The 21,749-nt window shown below is 40.7% G+C and overlaps 1 protein-coding gene across 2 annotated transcripts in view; it reads left to right on the top strand.

The window, feature by feature from the left end:
• The first annotated feature begins 204 nt into the window (after positions 1–204).
• The window catches only part of bach2b (BTB and CNC homology 1, basic leucine zipper transcription factor 2b), an 87,665-nt gene continuing 66,120 nt past the window's right edge, over positions 205–21,749 (top strand). For both annotated transcript variants that reach the window (XM_044107210.1, XM_044107211.1), the window contains exons 1-2: positions 205–787; positions 19,086–19,221. In XM_044107210.1, the coding sequence (XP_043963145.1) occupies positions 19,183–19,221 (39 nt within the window). In that variant the 5' untranslated portion in view covers positions 205–787; positions 19,086–19,182. The remainder of the gene's footprint in view (positions 788–19,085; positions 19,222–21,749) is intronic.

The following is a 21,749-nucleotide window of genomic DNA, read 5'->3' as shown; positions in this document are numbered from 1 at the left end:
GTCACCCTAAATGTGACAGAAATAACTGTAATACTGTTACCTCACAAGTAAATGTTCTTTATTGTGAGCTAAAACTCAAAGCTTTGAGATGGTGTTTTAAATAATAACAATACTAAAATGTAGACTTGTGCAAACTCCTATTACAGGCACAGAGAAAAATGCATTGTGTCATCGTTTACCGTTTCGTTCCCGCTGTGTGCACCCAAAGAGGAGGAAGGGTCGCGGTGAGATTGGAAGAAGCAATGAGGGACCGGAGAAGGGGGTCGCGCTGACGAAGGAGGGGTGGGATTTGAGCTAGCGGCCAGCGGGGCGATTCTCGAAACTCCACTCCGTCCGTTCAACTGAGTACACGCGCGCTTCCCGCCCACAGCAACGCAAAGCAGCGCGCGCCTACGATGTTGTGAATGAGGGAGTGGGGTGACGTCAGCGGCCGAATGTCAACAATGTAGCCACTGAGAGTAGGCGTTCCAGTTGAGTGTAACAAACAGCGGAGACGGAGCGGCAAGCCGCGAAGGATCACACAGCGCACATTGCTACAGGCGCGCACGCGCGCGCACGTCAACAACAGACCGTAGAATTACAGACTGGGTTGTTTTTTTTTTTGTTTTTTTGCTTTACGTCGTTCGTGTAATCGAGAAAAAAAACACGCTAGTTGCGGCGACTAGAAGGGACTCACCTACTGCAGCCGGGAAGCTTTGAGGAAACGACAAAGCCAGCCATCATGTGAAAGAACTTATATGGGAAACAGACAAAAGGGCTGGAAAACGAGAGAAATAAAAAGTAAAAGGTAAGCTGTCATGCACGTTTATTCACGCTTTTTGTGCCTTGTGTGCCTCCGGTTTTTATGTGCCAGCCTCCACAGAATCTCTGCCTCAGAATGTATTGTTGATGATGCCAAGACCGAGTTGCAAACTTGCATAAGTGTCAGAGACGTGGCCTCGAACCACGCGAGTTTTCGTTGAGTTTTGTGGACTAAAGAAAGGCACTTAAAGAATCAGAAAAGTAGAAGAGGGTAACCACACGCACGAATATTGAAAGCTTGGCGTGCGGTGCGAATATTGAAGGGTGTAATGTGTAGGGGTGTGAACGCGGGTTCAGGAGTGAAACACAACTCGGTACCACATCCTGTTATGCTTTGAGTCAATTCTCCTTGAGCTCGGCGGCAGTTTTTCCTCTGTTTTAGAGAGGTAGATGCCCTGGTGATCCCAGATCAGTGCTCCTGGCATCGGAATGCTTCCACCCAGCCCGTGCAGCGTCACTAACCTTCCACCCCCTCTCACTTAATAAACGTTTAAGTTCATCCACACACTGATTTAAAATAATTCATTTGCATTCGTATCTTTAAAAAGGACGTACATTTAATGTTCTCCACCTCTCTAGTACGGTCACACACACACACGCCCACACACACATTGAGGACTGAAAGCTATATTTGCTGCGTAAGGGCGAGCCTTGTTTGCTCCGACCGACTCATTTCAATCGTTTCTCTCGACTGGGTCGTTTTGGAGCCGCGTTTTCTCTGCTGCGTTTCCTTTGATGTGAAGAAGATCTGGAGCAAGTCGCGACGCCCACGGCTGTCCACAGGCAGCCTAAGAAGCGGCTCTTTCTAAGGCTGCTACAAGCCGTGACTGTCAAAAATATGCGCCCGTCTTGCATTGTCATGTGAGTGGATGCTGCAGTGTGGCTTCGTCAGTCCCCCCGTCAGCCACATCATGTTGTCAGGGACGGAGGGGGGAACGTGCTGGGATGCAAGACGCGCATAATTGATCATTTCTACAGTGTTTGGGAAGATTCCTTGTACTAAGCAGTTCTGTGTGAGATCTCCTCGTTCATACACTCCATAGGTTGAAATCTCGGATTGCGTTTGACATGCGGGTTCCTTTTGTTTCAGAATAGAATAGAATAGAATAGAATATACTTTATTGATCCCCAAGGGGAAAGTGCTTATACGCTGACATCTTCTCTATCCAAAGTGTTAAAAATTGGTAAATTCTAATACAAGCACAAGCAATATAAAATTTATATTGAAAATATATATACATAAATGTGATATTGTAATTAATTTAAATATGACTAAATATAAAATAGATGCATAAGTGAAATAATAACAAGAACGCACATAGGAATATATTATTCGACCAAGTTCAGATGTTGAGTGGACTGTGACGGCTTTGTTCACTTTGTTAGGGTAGAACATGCATGTGTGTGCGCACGGACCGTGTGTGTATGTCTCTGGCAGCAATGCAGTGGCCTCACTTGTTTTAGTGGGACATCGGTCTGCCTGCTGTCTGACCGTGTGGACTCCTGCAGCAGAGCAGTGGACGTGTTAAAGGATCGGAGTGAAGCTGTGATACAGCACCGCCAGCAGCGGTGACATCCGCGGCATCCTTTGTCTGCTACAATGCTGATGCAACACAAGTGGAGAGAGGGGGAGGAGGGAGGGCGGGGGGCATCATCGCCCACCATCCTCCTTTCATCACTCGCCGCATCTCTGCTCCGTCCTTTCTCCATTTAGATTCCACCTTCTGGTGCGTGGGACGCGCTAATAAGGATGTAATCAGTGTCATTTTTAAAAGGCATCTGACGTAGAAAAACTTGACTGACATGGAGCTGGCTTTGCAGCACGTGCGTGGTGGCAGCGCTCATGCGCAGTTTCACGCACCGAGTCCTTTGTTCTGTACAGTAGCCCCCTGCTCCTTTCTTCTCTCCCATGCAGAGCCCTTCCAGCTCTGTTACCCGGAGTGACTCAGGCATGTTTAAATGTCAGCCATAGCCTGTTGCTATATTTGTGGTTTATGTAGAAGAAACTGAATAAATGACAAACATATTTATCAAATAAGACACTTTTTATATTAACATCAATATAATGTCAATATGTGGGTAATTAGACATATTCCTGTTGGCTGATCATTATTGTGCTTAATCTGCTAAAACAATATTTTTGTACTTTTTGCCCCATTCAGTTTAGGAAATTATAAACACAGGAAAAAAACTGTTCCAACTCAAAGCCAATCCTGTATCTTTAGTTCAATGAAAATTCATTCAATTACAAGCAGTACTGTCAGATTCAGAGTTATTAACATGTTAAAGTCATTCATGGATTCAGCTTCAGGTCATCATAAATTTAGTTAAAAACTTTAGTTTAAATTTGTAATATGATCCAGTACTCCGGAGCAGGACTGACTCTTGATGGCTCCGTCTGCAGCTTCTTATGAGTGAAACTTCTGATTTCCAGTCATTGAATCTGACTTTTCACAAGCACTCTCCATACTTTGAAAAAAATACTGACAGATCTGGAAGCAAATCTTCTAAGCATCCATCCATCCATCCATTTTCTATTCACCCTTGGCCCTAATGGGGTCGGGAGGGTTGCTGGTGCCTATCCCCAGCTAACGTTCCGGGCGAGAGGCGGGGTCACCCTGGACAGGTCGCCAGTCTGTCGCAGGGCAACACAGAAAACAGACAGGACACACAACGATTCACACACACACTCACACCTAGGGAGAATTTAGAGAGCCCAATTAACCTGACAGTCATGTTTTTGGACTGTGGGAGGAAGCCGGAGAACCCGGAGAGAACCCAGGCATGCACAGGGAGAACATGCAAACTCCATGCAGAAAGACCCCAGGCCGGGAATCGAACCCAATCTTAAAATCTTTAAATAACAGCCTATAATTGTAATACTTTGAAACAAAAGGCACTGCATGTTTTTACAAAACAAAATTCACCAGTTGCATTCAAATGTTGCTGAGTTATTGCATCATTCACCTTGAATGTCTTGTTTTACCCCTTTATAAGTCTGTAATCTATAGCTTTGTCCAAATAGGTGATCTGTCCTGGAATCTGGGCGAAATTGATCTGAAGTTGCTTTGTTAGCCTCAAAAAATATCTGGTTACAGGAAAACTGACAACAAAAGAGTTTGTGCACGAGTACAAAATATTATTTGTAGCTTTATAGTTTTATTGGGGATCCTGTAAAAAATTTACAAAGATAGATAAAAACTATATTCTTAGCAGTAAGTAGAAAGTTGGAGGAAACAAGATAGGAAATATAAAACTCAAGACTTAAATTTTGCAAAAAGCACTTCCATGTTCCTTTTGTTCTATGAAACTTCTCCAATAGATTTCATATGCTGACAAATAATTTTTTACACATTCAGAAATGTTTAAATAGTTTAAAAGCTGAACTTGGAACTAAAATAATTAATTTACAATTAAACGTTATAAACACAAACTGTTAAAGATCCTTTTGAAGTGATTTTTTTTTCACTCATACAGTAAGTTATTTTCCTATCTTTTGTTGATGAGAGAATTCAGAGAATGACTTTACTCTGGTTTAATCACCAACAGGTATTTGAAAAAAAATAATAATATTTGTTGTAAACCTTAGAAAGCAAAATATGACTTCTGTAGTTGGAAGTTACATCTCTGTCTGTTTGAGAGTTTTTATTTTACAAAATAAACAGAACTAAACATGTTCTTTAATCTGAAGTACTTCCTATTTCTTTTTTATTCTGCTCATCTACATGAAAAAAACCAGACCGTACATGCTTTAAAACAGATGAATAACAAGTTTGGACTTATCCACTGCTATTATGTAAGCTTCATCCATAAACTGCAGCTTGGTTTGGGAACATTTCTCAGTCTGAGGGAGTTTTTTGGGGATCCTAGCATAACGAGTCCCTCAGGGCTGGCAGCTGGAGCAAAAATCCCACAAGGCAATAGCAATCTTCTAAGCAACCCTGCTGACGTACCACTTTTTTCAGTCTGTGCATGTTGAACTGGAGCATCCAGGGTTAGACCCCCCGCCCTCCACCAGGCCCCAACTCTCCACCCCTTTCAGTTATCTACTGAGCCGGGTGATTCATGTTTTATGTTTCAAATTAAAACCATAATGAGTGAAGAAGCTCCTTGTGTTCAGAAGTATCCAAGCACTAATGGGTTAATGATTCATGAAATTGCAGCTGGAATAGATGTGACTGAGTGATATCTCCTGATTGCAGATGCACCTTACAACAAAACAATATAGTCTCTAAAGCTTGAATTATTATATTAAGTTACTTTTTATTTTAAAAGGAGCAAAATGTGACTAACTTGATTGAGAGAACCTTATAGAAAAAGTTGCAAATTCAGGCACTGATTTTCCTCTTTTTCTGTGCATTTACATCTGTGGGACGCTCATCAACTTACGCTCAACATCCCAAATCTGTTCCTCATCCTTGAAAGAGAGGTGGGTGATGGGGTGGGGGGGGTGTATATTCCCCTAACTCCTCCACGTCAGCTTGAAGGAATGTCAGCCGTGTGAGGATTGAGCAGGCCTGTTGAGTGGAGTGTCAGATTCAGCACTTTACAACAGGAGCTATTGTTTCCCTTCTTGTTTCAGTACAGCTGTCCCTTCCTCACTTTGTCATGTTGTGGCTGCTCCATCTTCTCCTACCACCTCCAGTGGTGGTTTTGCTGGACACATAAAATCAGATTGCAGTGTCAGCGGGCCCACGTCCCTCCAATCTGCAGCTGTATGGTCTGCCTTTCTGTTTGCAGATACTTGCAAAGAAGCAGGCAGATTTCTTATTGCTCCATTTTGTTTGCTTGTTGTTTTGCTCTCATTGTGTCTCAGAGATATTTAACTTGTAAAAATGATCTTGATGATTCCATCAAATTTGCCTGATGGTCTCATTATTGCTCTGCCTCAAGTGGAGAGCATGACCTTCTCAACTGTCCCGTGCATCTCAGTAAGATCAGGTCTTACTGAGCTAATTAAATGATTGCCATCTGATCATAATAGCTAAGGCATTCAAACACTGTAAAGGAGGTTTTTGTGAAAGTGACTCAAGATCTTCAAGTAGTCACGAGTGATCCTTCCCAGATATCATTAACTGCAGTGGGCTTTCCTGATTTTACTGGATTTTATTCGATCATGTCAAGGTGAAGGAGACGGTTTGTCCAAGGTCAGTGTTCTAGTGACATGCTAAGCCAGAACATACTGGACTGGAAAGTAACAACATGAAGGGCTGTTGTGATTTCTCCGGTGATTAGTTGGTTTCAGAAGCCCACATATTTGTACATGTATAGATATATACTTGTATGTTTATGTAACTATGTGTGTGCAAATATGTGTGTATGCGTATGTGTGCCAGTCTGGCTTGGAGCATGTAACACCTCTGACTGGAGATGCATCGAGAGGAGACTGATTGGGACTGAGCTTCCATCTATCCCTGTCACCGTTGGCAGTCGCTGGCTGTCCAGGGCTCGGCCAATCACAAAGACCCTTCCATCCATCCTCAGCATGGCTTGTTCTCCCTGCTGCTCTCTGGCAAAAGGTTTGAATGCAGAACAACCAGATTCCACAACAGCTTCATCCCTTATGCCATAAGGCTACTAAACTCCCATTGTATCATATTTTATCACACACACATGTATATATGTAAATGTTAAATGCACAATTAATGTATAATTAAATGACAGTAAAGTCTGCCTATGTCATGTCTATGTAACCATCATATGGGCTTACATGTGTGGGTATGTAGGTATATGGATGAGGGTGTGGGCGTGTGCGTATGTGTGTGTATGTATGTGTGTATATAATTTGATGATTGGTCAGCTGAGACGTAGGGCTTCAGCTTCTTCTTCACCTAAACCATTGTAGTGTTCAGAGGTAAGACACACTGTCTGTATCTGCAAACTGGTGTGTGTGATCACACACCAGTTTGCGTGCACAAGGGGTCAATATGGCTAGAAGATTTCTGTTTGGAATGAAAGAAAAACATTTTCTAGTTGTTTTGCTTTAGATAACACAATGTTAGCAAGCCTCAAAAAATCTCTGCATGGAATGATTATAATTTTCTTTTTCATAGTTGCCTGATCAAAAGGGTTGGAAACTTCCTTAAAGTTCTGCAGTTAAGTTAGAATAATGTCTTTTTAAGGAATCACAGATTGCTCTTAAAAGGCAGACAGGCAGCATAGATATTATGGGAGTACACTTCCAGAGACATGAAGCATTTTGTAGTTATTACAAAATAAACTTTTGTATTTAAAGCAAAACATTGGATTTCAAATTGAGACAATGTGAAATACAAATTTCAGTATTTATCACTACATCAACATGATTGAAAAGGCTGAAAATTGGCTTGAATTAGACTGGATTCTGAATGATCCACTGACTGAATATTGCAAAATGTATTTATTTATTTTTTCATCAGCTGAGAAAATTTAGACCAATGGCTGTAAGGTGTGTTATTCACCTGAGAGGCATTAAAACTCCAGGCTATGTCTGAATGATATTAATAGTAACCCACTCACCTCTGGTGATGGAAGTGGTGCAAACATGTGGAGCTGTGATCAACTCTACTGTTTGTTATCTGTGACTGAGAAACATTAAAATTCAATCTTATGATCTAACAACAATGTTAGAGACTAAGGCAGCTTCTCCCTCCCTGAAATGTGTTTACTGGTTGAAGAAAGTCACAACAGCCTAGCAGTTCAGTAGATTAATGAGGAGCTGATCTTTTATAGACCTATTTTAGATGTAAAACTATGTTTGCCCACAACCTAATAAATGTCTGATGTTTACTGGGTTTGAGTGTTCTGCAATATAAACTTAACAGTCAATGCATGATGTTTATGTTTCACAGAAAGAACACAGTGCACCTATTTTAGTAGTAAATGATGAAATGGATGAAACAGCTGTTAATGAGCCAGAGACGGAATTTTACAGTAAGGTTATCTGTCTGAACTCTGATAGTTCACATGAGTTCATCAGCCGACAGGTACAACACAGCATCAATGTAGACACGGATAGGAAGAAAAAAATTGCAGTAAATTTAACAGCCAAAGATGCAACATTAATAACAGTACACATTCAAACATAGCTTCCACCTGTTCTGGTCTACAGCTGAAGACATCATCAGACTGGAAAAGTGGATCAGATCAGTGTGTCATGAAATGGAACATACATGTCTGACTAACTTTAGATAATAAATTGCAGCCATCTTGAAGGAGATCAGATGTTTTCTTTAGACTGTGTTCCAAATTATTATGCAAATTGGATTTGTCATAAAGATTACATTTTTTGTTGTTCTATTAAATTTATAGATGGTATTGTGTGTCAGGGCTCTTTGAATGACTATAATTAATTTCAGAGAGCTGGTTGATTAGTTTGTCTGATGAGCTCAATTAAAGAAATTCTACTTAAGAAGGATGTTCCACATTATTAAGCAGGCCACAGGTTTAAAGCAAGATGGGAAAGAGAAAGGATCTCTCTGCTGATGTAAATCACCACATAGTGTCATGCTGTATGACAAGGTATGAAAACATTAGATAATTAATAAAAACTGAGAAAAAAAATCTGAGAAAATATCACTTGCATAATAATTTGGAACATGGTGTATGATATTTTTGCTCATTTCCAAGAACCAAAATATAGTTCTAACACAAATAACTCAGAGGATTATACTTATAGACTAATATAATGTTTGGGACATATAGTTATTTTTATTCATGGAAACTGAACTGTTTCCATGAATAGACCTGAACAGAGAAATATTTCTACACATTTAAATGTATATATATATATATATATATATATATATATATATATATATATATATATATATATATATATATATATATATATATATATATATACCGTATATATAGTTCATAACTAAATGTTTTTGTGGAATAAAATTAGAAGGACGAGGAAATAGTCCATTTATCAGAAATCCTGACCAAAGTTTAATAATAATCTTAAAGTGTTTTTCTGATACTTGTCAAATCCATCGCAACATGCGATCACTAAATTCTGGAAGTAAATGAAAAGCAAGTGAAGTTATGGTTAATTGACAAAAATGTTCCTATACATTTAAAAAAAATAAGGTTTATTTTTAAAATATGAGGAAAACCTTTAAATTTGTGTGAATTTTTAAAAATATAAAAAATGTGACTTGTCTAGAGCAACCTGGAATTTATATTGATCATGCTAGGTTAGGTTGTTACCTTCTGTTTTTAATCAACTTTTGTCTTAATTATTATATATTTACAGAATTTTCTTTTCGCTTATGGTACTAAGAGGGTTTTATTATTTGCATAACCATGAGGTGGAGTTATGTTAAAATAATAAATTGCTAGTTTTAGGATTTATCTTTTTATACTTTGACATGCGAAAGTGGTATCAGTTAAAGACCCCCTGTCTTCTTCTATCTGCAGTTGGTCACGGTGTCAGGTTCATTTTCAAGAAATCTTGCCAGGCTAATATCTTTCAAATAATTACATTATTATTGTTATCATTCTTCAGATTGCTGAGATTATTCATATTAAACAGGGCTGTATTTCCCAGAGTTGCCGTATGTCAGGCAAACACTTCCAGTGTTCCACTTTAACCTAATCACACACACAGGTTTTATCTCTATAATCAGCTGTTTCACTCACTACAATGGCGGCTGGGTCTTTTAATAAAGTGAGACAGAAGAACTCGTGTTGCTGTGAGGTTATGCTTCACAATCTATATGAAGAACAATTTCACCCTAAAAGTAATATAATCTTTAACATCACTCTATTTTTAAGTTTAAGACTAAGTTTAAAATTACATCTTAACACTGACATTGCTCTGAAGTAGTACCATTATAAATAAATGAATAAAGTAAAATTTCATAAACATTTGCCTCTCCTTGGGCTGCCACCTTATCGTAGTGGATGGGTTTGAGTGCCCCAATGATCCTAGGAGCTGTGCTGTCTGGGGCTTCATGCCCCTGGTAGGTCCTAGGTGAGGGACCAGAAAAAGTGCAGCTCGAAGACCCCGATGATGAGTTATAACAATGGACTTGGTGTTCCCTCGCCCGGACGCGGGAACACCGGGGCCCCACTCTGGAGCCAGGCCTGGAGGGTGGGCACGACGACGAGCATCTGGTGGCCAGGCTTTTTCCCATGGAGCCTGGCCGGGCATTGCCCGAAGAGGAAACATGGGCCCACCACCTGTGAGAGGGGCCAAAGAGGTCGGGTGCATTGTGAGATGGGTGGCGGCCGAGGGAGGGGACCCTGGCAGTCCGACCCTTGGTTGCAGAAGCTGGCTCTTGGGACGTGGAATGCCACCTCTCTGGTGGGGAAGGAGCCGGGCGTTGCCCGAAGAGGAAACATGGGCCCCCCCTCCCATGGGCCCACCACCTGTGAGAGGGGCCAAAGAGGTCGGGTGCATTGTGAGATGGGTGGCGGCCGAGGGAGGGGACCCTGGCAGTCCGACCCTTGGTTGCAGAAGCTGGCTCTTGGGACGTGGAATGTCACCTCTGGTGGGGAAGGAGCCAGGCGCTCAAGAGGTCCCATGGGCCCACCACCTGTGAGAGGGGCCAAAGAGGTCGAGATGGGTGGCGGCCGAGGGAGGGGACCCTGGCAGTCCGACCCTTGGTTGCAGAAGCTGGCTCTTGGGACGTGGAATGTCACCTCTCTGGTGGGGAAGGAGCCGGAGCTAGTGTGTGAGGTCGAGAGGTTCCGGCTAGAAATAGTCTGTCAGACCTCAACACATGGCTCTGGTTCTGGAACCAGTCTCCTTGAGAGGGGCTGGACACACTTCCACTCTAGAGATGCCAAAGGTGAGAGGCGTCGGGCAGGAGTGGGCATACTTGTTGCTCCCCATCTCGGTGCCTGTATGTTGGGGTTTACCCCGGTGAACGAGAGGGTAGCCTCCCTCCGCCTACGGGTGGGGTGACAGGTCCTGACTATCGTTTGTGCTTACGGGCCAAACTGCAGCTCAGATTACACAGTCCTCTCCTCCTGGGGACTCCCTTGTTCTGCTGGGGGACTTCAACGCTCACGTGGGCGATGACAGTGAGACCTGGACTCGAGTGATGTTCTGTTGTTGGACTTCTATGCTTATCACGGATTGTCCATAACAAACACCATGTTCAAGCATAAGGGTGTCCATATGTGCACTTGGCACCAGGACACCCTAGGCCGCAGCTCGATGATCAACCTTGTCATCGTTTCATCAGATCTGCGGCCGTATGTCTTGGACACTTGGGTGAAGAGAGGTGCAGAGCTGCCACTGACCACTACCTGGTGGTGAGTTGGCTCCGGTGGTGGGGGAGTGTGGCGGTCAGACCTGACAGGCCCAAATGTGTTGTGAGGGTCTGCTGGGAACGTCTGGCGGAATCCCCTGTGAGGCGGAGCTTTAACTCCCATCTCAGGCAGAACTTCAAACAAATTCCGGGGGATATGGGGGACATTGAGACTGAGTGGACCATGTTCCGTGCCTCCATTGTCAAGGCGGCTCATCTGAATTGTGGCGGCAACCCTCAAACCCGTTGGTGGGCACCTTCGGTGAGGGATGCTGTCAGGCTGAAGAAGCAGTCCTATTGGGCCCTTTGGCCTGTGGGACTCTGGAAGCAGCTGATGGGTACCGGCGGGTGCAGCGGCATGTGGCTTGGGTGGTTGCTGAGGCAAAACCTCGGGCGTAGGAGGAGTTTGGAGAGGCCATGGAGAAAGACTTCCGTACGGCTTCAAGGCGATTCTGGTCCACCATCCGCAGTCTCGGGAGGGGGAAGCAGTACAGCACCAACACTGTCTATAGTGGATGGTGTGCTGCTGACCTCAATTCGGGATGTTGTGGGCAGATGGGCAGAATACTTCCAACATACCTTCCATTGAGGAAGCTGAGCCTGGTGACTCTGGTTTGGGCTCTCCAATCTCTGGGGTCGAGGTTGCCGAGGTGGTCAAAAAGCTCCTCGGTGGCAGAGCCCCGGGGGTGGATGAGATCCACCCGGAGTTCCTTAAGGCTCTGGATGCTGTAGGGTTGTGTTGGCTGACGAGGCTTTGCAATATCGCATGGACATCGGGGGCAGTTCCCCTGGATTGGCAGACTGGGGTGGTGGTTCCCCTGTTCAAAAAGGGGGATCGGAGAGTGTTCTCCAATTACAGGGGGGTCACACTCTTAAGCCTCCCTGGCAAGGTCTATTCAGGGGTCCTGGAGAGGAGGGTCTGTCGGATAGTCAAACCTCGGATTCAGGAAGAGCAGTGTGGTTTTCATCCTGGTCGTGGAACACTGGACCAGCTCTACACCCTCAGCAGGGTCTTGGAGGGTGCATGGGAGTTTGCCCAACCGGTCTACATGTGTTTTGTGGACTTGGAGAAGGCGTTTGACCGTGTCCCTCGGGTAGCCCTGTGGGGGGTTCTCCGGGAGTATGGGGTACCGGGCCCTTTGATACGGGCTGTCAGGTCCCTGTATGACCGGTGTCGGAGTCTGGTCTGCATTGCCGGCAGTAAGTTGGGCTCGTTTCCGGTGAGGGTTGGACTCTGCCAGGGCTGCTCTTTGTCACCAATTCTGTTCATTACTTTTATGGACAGAATTTCTAGGTCTTTGTGGTTCTGTTGGCTTCATCGGGACGTGATCTGCAGCTCTTGCTGGAGCTGTTCACAGCCAAGTGTGAAGCAGCTGCGATGAGGATCAGTGCCTTCAATTCCGAGGCCATGGTCTAGAGTCGGAAAAGGGTAGAGTGCCTTCTCCGGATCAGGGGGGTGTCCTGCCCCAAGTCGAGGAGTTCAAGTATCTCGAGATCTTGTTCACGAATGGGGGAAGAAGGGAACCGGAGATCGGCAGGCGGACTGGCGTAGCGTCTGCCGTCAAACGGGCGCTGTACCGGTCTGTTGTGGTGAAGAGAGAGCTGAGCCAAAAAGCGAAGCTCTCGATTTTCCAGTCGATCTATGTTCCCACCCTCATATATGGTCATGAGCTTTGGGTCATGACCGAAAGAACGAGATCGCGGATACAAGTGGCCGAAATGGGTTCTCACCCCTTAGAGATAGTGTGAGAAGCTCAGTCATCCAGGAGGGACTCAGAGTAGAGTCCTTCACGTCGAGAGGAGCCAGTTGAGGTGGCTCGGGCATCTGGTCAGGATGCCTCCTGGACGCCTCCCTGGTGAGATGTTCCGGGCACGTCCCACCGGGAGGAGGCCCTAGGGAAGACCCAGGACACGCTGGAGGGACTATGTCTCTCGGCTGGCCTGGGAAAGCCTTGGGGTTCCCCCGGAAGAACTGGAAGAAGTGGCTGGGGAGAGGGACGTCTGGGCCTCCCTCCTGAAGCTGCTACCCCCACGACCCGACCCCGGATAAGCGGAAGAAGATGGATGGATGGATGGGCATAAATATTTGAACTCCTTGAATAAATTCAGTGACACAGTCAGGTAAACCACCAAAACTTGTTCTGTCACAGATGAAGAACTTTTTCAGTGGAAGAGTGTTTGATTCAGAGCTAAATCCAGATATTGGATATAAAATAGTAAACACTTCATGTTTTAAAACAATAATCTGACTTCAAGGGGCTTTGCAGAACCAAGACATGATAATTTTTTTCTGCAGAAATTTGCAACCATTTGTCACAACAGATTTAAAAGTTAACCATCCTGTCGCCTCAGTGGAATTATGCCCCAAAAAAGTAACAGTAATAGTTTGGGTGATAACATTTGAAATATGATACAGTATATTTTCTGTAATAACATGTTATATATATTTAAATAGGACTCACATATTTACCCACTATTAAACTTTTTCCTGTTAAAGTAACTATTCATTTAAAAGATTAAATGGATAGGAACTCACCTTTTAGTGTTTCTCATACCCTGCAATTTAAGATACAAACAAAAATATATATACATTATTCAGGTCTTTCTAATTGTTTTTAGGAAGTATAATTTTTTTTTATTTTTTCAAGACCCAAATATTTTGTATATCTTTTCTTTATATACACAACATGAAAATGGTTTAGGTAATTGTGTGATTCATGAGTGTATGTTAAACTGTGTGAGCATCATGCTACTGTCGGCTCGTCGCTTCATGTATTCTGTCCTGTGAATGTATGTGGGGCGGCAGAAAGGCTCTGAATGTAGGAATCAGCTGGTAAACCCTGGCAGCCTATGCCAATGTTTTAGTTCACTTGAAGAACATGATGCTTTACATTATTAAAATAATATAAAGTAATGACATCATTAAAGTGTTATTACTTTGTTTAAAAAGTTCTGACCATGGTGAGAGTACTTGTAATACTTTTTTTCTATTACCATTCCAAATATTTAAATAGTTATTTGTTTTTATTTTAATTGGAGATTGAACAAAGCGTTACAATCTTTGCTTTTATATTATGGTGAAGAGAATTGCTGTTGAAATGTTGATTTGAGCCTTTAATGACAGAGAGGGAGCTGATGGAAGCGCTGTAGATCAGAAACATCTCCTTCTGTTGTTGGGAAGTTTTGCAGCATTCTATTTTTCTTCTCTTGCCTGTAAATAAGATATTAAATATGCAAAAAATGGTATGCAGACGAATAGAAATTAAAAAAATAATTTTTTGCAGTTAAAGTGTGCAATCAAGCATGATTGCACACTTAGATCTGAAGGCATCCGGCTCTATTTATTTTTGACAAACTGGAACTTTGAAAGCTGTTTATACTGCTTTTGTCAGTTAGAGAGCTTCCTGCTGCTTCAGCCGAGCCTCTCTTATCACCCCTACTAGATGTGCACCTGACAGCAGATAGGTATTAGCCAATGGTCAATAACGTTTGTGTTTCCTAAAATAAAGACGTCTGATTGAAAAGTGATAGTTTCAGCGTGGTTTTCTCCACTTCTGCACAGGCAGGGGAAAACTGCCGTGTTTTTTCCTCTGAAGTGTGAGATCATATCCTTCTATATGGTTCTCTTTTGTTCTGCTCACTGACATCGCAGAGAGAACAATGAAGCAGTAAGATGCTTGTCAGTAATGGTGCAATCATCAGTACATTCTCTCTTTTGCAGAGAGATCTGTTTAATATTTATTTAGTCCATAATTTTGTGTAATAAAATGGTATATAAATATTTTTTATGTGTAATAAATATATCTAACTATCTATATATAGGTAGTACATAATCTATCTATTATGTACTGTAAGCATATATATATATATATAGTTACTGTATAACTATATAATACACCCTGGACAGATCACCAGTCTGTCCAGGGTGTACCCTGCCTCTCGCCTGGAATGTTAGCTGAAGATAGACACCAGCACCTCCCAACCCCACTAGGGACAAGGGTGTTATGTGTGTGTGTGCGTGTGTGTGTGTGTTTACTAAGCCTGTGACATTGTACAGATTAATTCCCCACAGAATGATGTTTTCCCGTGTTTATTTCTTATGAAGGTAATTTATAAATAAAAATTATATACATTTTTAATCAAGATCTCCAATTAACTATTCACGATGAATCCCATTTTCAAAAATTATATGTATGCAATATAAGGAACATTTTCTATTAAAATAAACTTTTTGTTTGTTTAGCATTGAGATGCTTTTTCAGGCTAGAATTGCTTTGTTGATATGCTAGCTTCTTTTAGCACAACTTGATGTTAACAATAGTCTTATCCAGCATCCCATCAGGTTGTTTTTTGAAGCAGATATGAACCCCAGTCGTCCATCGTTGCTGTTTGCTGGTGTGTCAGATTTATACACAGATACAAAGTTTTTGCTTGGAAGTTAGGTAGGTGGAAAAAATTGGATTAACTGAGATCAAAATTTGAACGTGTTAGGATCTATGTTTGAATTAATCAAATGAAGAAGTTAAAGATGCACCCCTCATTAGAATATAACATCACACCAATAAAAATATTTTTTAACACAAAAATACAGGCTTAGTGAAAAGTATGTTTAAAACCCACAATATGCAATGTGTAGCAGTCTAACAGAAAGTCTTCCCATCGGTGATGTTGTTGAAGCAGTGGAGTGTAAAACAACAAAGCATGTTGAGTGTGCGGTTTGGTAAAGAAGTGCAGCTGTACAAGAGAAGAAGAGAGTTGGGGGGAGTGAAGGGGGGGCATCCTGTGAGACTAGCACAGGTGGTTGGGGTGGAGAGGTGGTGGTGGGGGGACTTGGCTTAGTGGTGGGTGGGAATGAGGAGGCTGTGGGCGTGGAACAGCAGTAATGAGCCCACTTCCTGCACCGAGCCCCTCGCAGCACTGTAAACCTGTAAGCTCACAACGAGATCAGCAGGATTTGCTGCCTGTGGCTTTTTACCATTTTCAACACGCAGCCCCACGTTCTCTGAGATCAACTGTTCCCTTTGTGTTTCTGTCTAAGCAAGACACAATACAGCAAAAAAGCGGGAAAAAAAATCATTCTACAACAAGAGGAGTGGATTTTATGTATGAGGAATTTAAATTGGGAAAGGTTCTGGTCTGTTTCCTAGTTTGTCCTGAACTAAACTGAACTAACTCTCACTAGGAACATGTGAAGCGAACCTATGGGTCGAAGTCCAAACCGTAATGTCACTATAAAGTCATGGATGAGATGGCAACATTTTATACAATCTGTATAAAATTATATTTTAAAAACGGATGGATATTTTCATAAAAATGGATCATTTTTATTATGTATCTATAATCTTTAATAAGTCATAAAAATGTACTGGTTCCCAAAAACTGCTTTAAAAATATCATATACTAATACTTTTCCACTTTAAACATGCCAGTCTTTGGAAATTACTTCAACCTGAAATATTCATGCTGTATGTAATTACATCCTCGGTGGTTTTGACACTTAAAAGTTTAAAAAAACATGTTTGTTTAGTAAATTCGACAATTTCAAAAATGCTTTAATAATTTCCGTAAAATACATTTCTTGGATTCTTTGCTTAGTAAAATCAAAATGTGTTTGTGATTGGCAACTGGATTGCTTTTGATGCATCATTATTTTTTTCTGATTTTAAAGAAAACAAGAAGAAAACAAGCTTTAAGCCAGTCAGATGTGTTGGTTTGGTTGTGAGATGAGTGATGCAGGTCAAATGAATTTTTTAAGAATAGACTGAAGACACTTTTAGAGCCATTTACCGATATAATTGCATTTTTATTGTCTTTTACTTATTTAGTTTTCATTTAGTGTCTCTTACTAATGTTTGCCTTGCAGAAAAGTAAAAAAAAAAACAACAACTTTTTCCATGTTGATAAAGTCATTTAGAGGTTTTGCTCCTGCTTGATTAGAAAAATGGGGTCCAGTTTAACCGGAGAAAAGGTCATGGATGAATGCTAGCAGTGGGCTAGTTATCACAGAAAATTATTTCATTTCATTCACTCAATAATGAATATGAAGAGTTTATGTATCAACTAAACAAAATCATGAACAAAAATGATGAGCAAAAAAAAAAAGTTGTTCATTGAGTACTCCAGTTCCAATATACCCGCCAGAGCCCCACTGCCCCCACCGCAAACAACTCTGCAAGGACCAGCAGGTATAGATAACAGATGGGGAACAAAAAAAATCAGCACTAGTTTGACAATTGTTATTTATCGAGTGAACGTTGAAGAACCAAAAGGAACAGAGAAGGAAAAGAAAAATGAGGATTCTATGACTTCCCGGTCAGCTGGGGCAATTTCCCCTCTGCCCCCTCACATGCTGCTGTGTTCAGCTAGCTGCCTGGCCGGTGGCATTAAGGGCAGATGGAGAAAGGTCAAGCAGGCTCAGGTATCTAAGGCCCTCTGTTAATGTTGAGTCACTGCTTAGTTCCATGTCAGCGTCAGAACAGCTCTGTGTGGACACCTGTCTGCTTCTCCCTCTGACGTTTACACACTTTTCATATTTGATCCGAAATTAAAAATGACATCACATCACAGCTGGTCTCCCTCATGATTGGTTCTTAGCATTCAAGCAGCTAGGAAGCATTCCAGCTGACCTACAGCTGGTGAAATATGTGTGAGAGTGGTACCTCCTTTTACTTTTCTTCTTGTTTTATTCTCATCTTTTCCCTGGTTTCTCTTTCTTCTTTCAACAAATGCTACAGAAATGCACAGCTGCTGATTTGTTATTGGAACTGAGTAAACTGGGATTACTTGTAAAAAATTATCAACAGTCAGTTTGAAAAGCCAAACTGATAAAAAAAAAACATTTTTAAAAATAATTCATGCATGAATTATATTTCTTTGAAAAATACAAAAAATTTATAAAATTAGAAACCTTTCAAAATCCGTTCTCTTTTAACTTAGGCTGTTTTCTTATATTTTTAGTTTAAATGTAAAAAATATGAACTGATATTTATAGTGTTTTCATCCAGCCTCCTTAATAAGGATCACGTGTTTCTAAGGATTTATTTATACAGTTTAAAAGGTTTTTAAAAAAGTTTTATCTTTTTACAGTTCTGATAAAAAATAAGACCATTTCATGTACAGAATCATTTTGTTAAAAATGTTTTTTTTATTTCCAGAAATATAACTTGCCCTGGCAGTGTGTGTGTTTTTTTCTGTTTGTTTTTTGCAATAAATTTTAGATAGCATGTTTTATACATTATTTTTCTGGAGCATTGCACTTTCTAAATTATTTAATTTTATTTTGAGTTTTATGCGTTAATATTCTTAAATATTTAACAATAAATAGCTAAAATCAGAAACCTGTGCTGCAAAATGTGGGAAAGTTTTATTTTATTTGGAATCCAAAGCTTATTTGAATCTATTGTGATACACACCTGCATTTAAATTTATTTTCAAAGTATTATTTTAAAATACAATTGCAAGGATCATGTGTTTGTAATTTCTGCAGTTAACAAAAATATGAGCTTCTAAAAGTTAATATAATAAGAAGGAAAGAAAAAGAGGAAGAGAAGGAAGGAAGGAAAGAGTCTGGCATGTTTTAATTTAAAAAAAATCTTACAGTATTTTCTGCAGTTCAGTTTTCCATTTAGAACTCAACAAACATTTTTTAATTGATATATTTTACCCTAAAGAAAAAAACAATTCTCCTTTATTTTAGCCACCCAGTTAAAGAAAAGCTAAAGTTCTGGGTTTTTTTTTTTTTGTTTTTTTTACTTTTTGCTCTTATTTTTACTCCTGAAAGAAAGTGAGCTGTGTTTATTCCTTTTTTTGCAACATGATTCTGTCGGATTTTTTAGTATGTCTGTTCTTTAATAAAAGCCAATAATACCCCCCCTCCCTCCCCAGGATCCCTCCACACTGTGTCTTTTTGAGTTGTCTAATGTGATGGGAAGTGTTTTTGTAAAATGTCTGACTTGAGTGTGGCGCACATGTTTGCGCAGCTTTCATGTGAGAAGGGATGAGTAACTGTGGATGATAGGAGGGTCTGTGTTGGTGCTGCAGGGCCGCCCTCCCCACGCTGCGCCGAGCTGCCAATCATCTGTCCCACCTCGGATCGTTCTGACTGACAGTGATGTGTCCTCATGCTGCTCGTGGATAAATGATCACTAATCAGCCCCCGAAGATGAAGGACAAGTCTGTAAGTAAAACAAACACTTTCTATGCTTCACAAGGTTTGTTTCTACATGTCAAAACCTGATTTGTTTCTTTGGCAAGAAAGCTGTTTTTTCCTGTTGTGGTTAGGCTGTGTGAAGGCAAGGCAAACATTTGTCATGCTGACAAAACACAAACAAAAACTGTGCTACTGCGGCACACGACTTTACTACTGTTCAATAGATCTTCTTTTTTCACATCGCAGTAAAATTTCCCATGACTTTTATACTGTTAGATGTTCACACAAATGTGAAACATTTTTAAATCAAATCACATCAGATAAAGTCGCCAGGAAAGAAACAAGCCCACATCTATGTTGTTAAGGACAGCAAAAACTACATTGCTCAAAACTAATGAATGCTTGGCAATGTGTGCGTTTCCATTTATAACTAACTGTTGCAAAGGAAATAAAGCTTCCTTGTCTGACTTCCTTTGCAGGTGCTAAAGCACAGCCTGCATTATAGTTAATTTTTAATAACAATTTATCTACAGTTTTCTCTGCTCTGCCTGTGCGGTTGTTTGAACATGTCTCATAATAACTCCCTCTGTAACACCAGTCCTACAGTTTCACCTTGTCTCTCAAAAGAGACATTCAAGCAGATCTTGATAAGCTTTTAAAAGAGAAAGTACCATTCTTTGGTGATCTTCTGTGGAAGCATTCAGGTTCTCTTATCTACACAAAGTGAGGACTACGTTCTTCTTCATAGTCTTCAAATAAACACCAGGTTTGTGGGGACGTATGGGTGTGTGTGTGTGTGTGTGCGTGTGTGTGTGTGTGTGTGTGTGTGTGTGATGTGATGCTGGTGAGCCATGGTTTGTGGTACAGTAGAAGTTGTAAAGATTAAGTGCAGTATTAGCACCAGAAGTTGTGAGAGTGCCCAGAGCACGTGGAGCAGTTAGTGTCTGTGGATCCCGCTCTGACACCTGCTCAGTCTCTGCTTCTTTTTACATTAAAATTTTTAAAGAGCAGATGAAATGTATGTTTTTGTTTTTGCTTTTGCCAACAATTGTACTCATTATTAAATATTTGGAAAGGAGATAGAGAGATAGCGCTACTTGGGTCAGAACAGCACATTGATGCCGTCAGCAGCAGGTGAGTTTATGATTGGGTAAACAGATCAACACTGGGAAATGGGTTCTTAAAAATCTTAAACTTTAAGGAACCTAAGAATGTAAAAATACCAGACTAAGCTTTAATAATTTACAGTATCTGGGTTTTGTTGTGTACATTTATTTACAGTATGCTGTCACTCATCCAATAAATAATTCATTTTCCATATTTCAATATATACTAATGTTTTAGGAATTTCCAAAAAAAAGAACATTGCAGACAACCTCAAATATTCTCTACAGTACACGATACCGTCATAAAACAGTGTTTGTAGTCAGAGGTTTCTTCTGATTTGTTGTAACACTGACCACTGCAGGAGTGTCTTCCTGCTTACAGCCAACAGCATCTTCAACTCTTTGCAGAAGAGACCCTGAGTCAATACTTTCAATAAACCATCCTTTCCTGCAGAATACAGTTTGGGGAATAATGAAGAGTCCACTGCACTGAACCCCATTGGAAACCTCCTGGTTCTTCCACCAAATATTGGTTTCTGAACTCTTCCTGAGTGAAATATTAGCATTGTTTCTTAATGAATATCAACTTGTTTTCTTTGCATTATTTCAGGTCTGAAAGCAAATTTGACCATTTCTCATTTTCTGCAAATAAGTACTACGTTTTTTGCTTGGAATTCCAGAGACAGATTGTCAGTAGTTCATAGAATAAAAGAACAATGTTCATTTTACTCAAACAAATTATAACAAAACTTATAAAGAGTAAAATCTGAGATTTTTTTCCCCAGAGTTGTATCTGTACCAACTTTGCACATCTAGAGACAGAAATGTTTCCTTTTTCATCTCAGGTCATGTCTGAACTTGAATGTTCAAACTGCAGATCACGTTTTAATTTAGGTGTGGACTCCTGACTGCTGTGATCTGAACCACTCTATGGTAGCATTCGCTGTATAATAATCTAAATTTAAGTCTAGATTTATTTTTGTTTTTGCTGCAAATGAATCTAAAAAGACTGAAAACTGTCTTAAAGAATTATTCAAGCAGTGGAAATGAAGGGAATGTAATGATTGTCCCACACTTCATGTACAGACATATTTAAAAAATGTGAATATTATTAATATTATAAAGCCCAATTATTTCACCTCTAAGCAAAACACATTATTTAAAGTAATTACTCACTGATGGATGTTTGAAAGCTTTTACTTCTGTTGATTATGATTTTCCATTTACAGCTAATGGAAACATGACATTTAACATGAGAATATGACATCAAACAAAAAATATCAACAATTTTTAAAAACAGAAATGTGGGCTTAATGAAAAGTATGTTTGATACCTCCTTAAAGGCTGTTTTGTCAAAACGTATTTTTAACCTGACAAACGAGGCTGATTGAGACATAATTTCTATTTTATTGAAGATGAGGTGATATTCAGGCGTCTTACAGCAGTAGG

The sequence above is a fragment of the Gambusia affinis genome, linkage group LG22 (assembly GCF_019740435.1).
Source record: "Gambusia affinis linkage group LG22, SWU_Gaff_1.0, whole genome shotgun sequence".
NCBI lineage: Eukaryota > Metazoa > Chordata > Actinopteri > Cyprinodontiformes > Poeciliidae > Gambusia > Gambusia affinis.
Note: the sequence above shows the minus strand (reverse complement) of the source record. Positions and strands in the feature narration are given on the sequence as shown.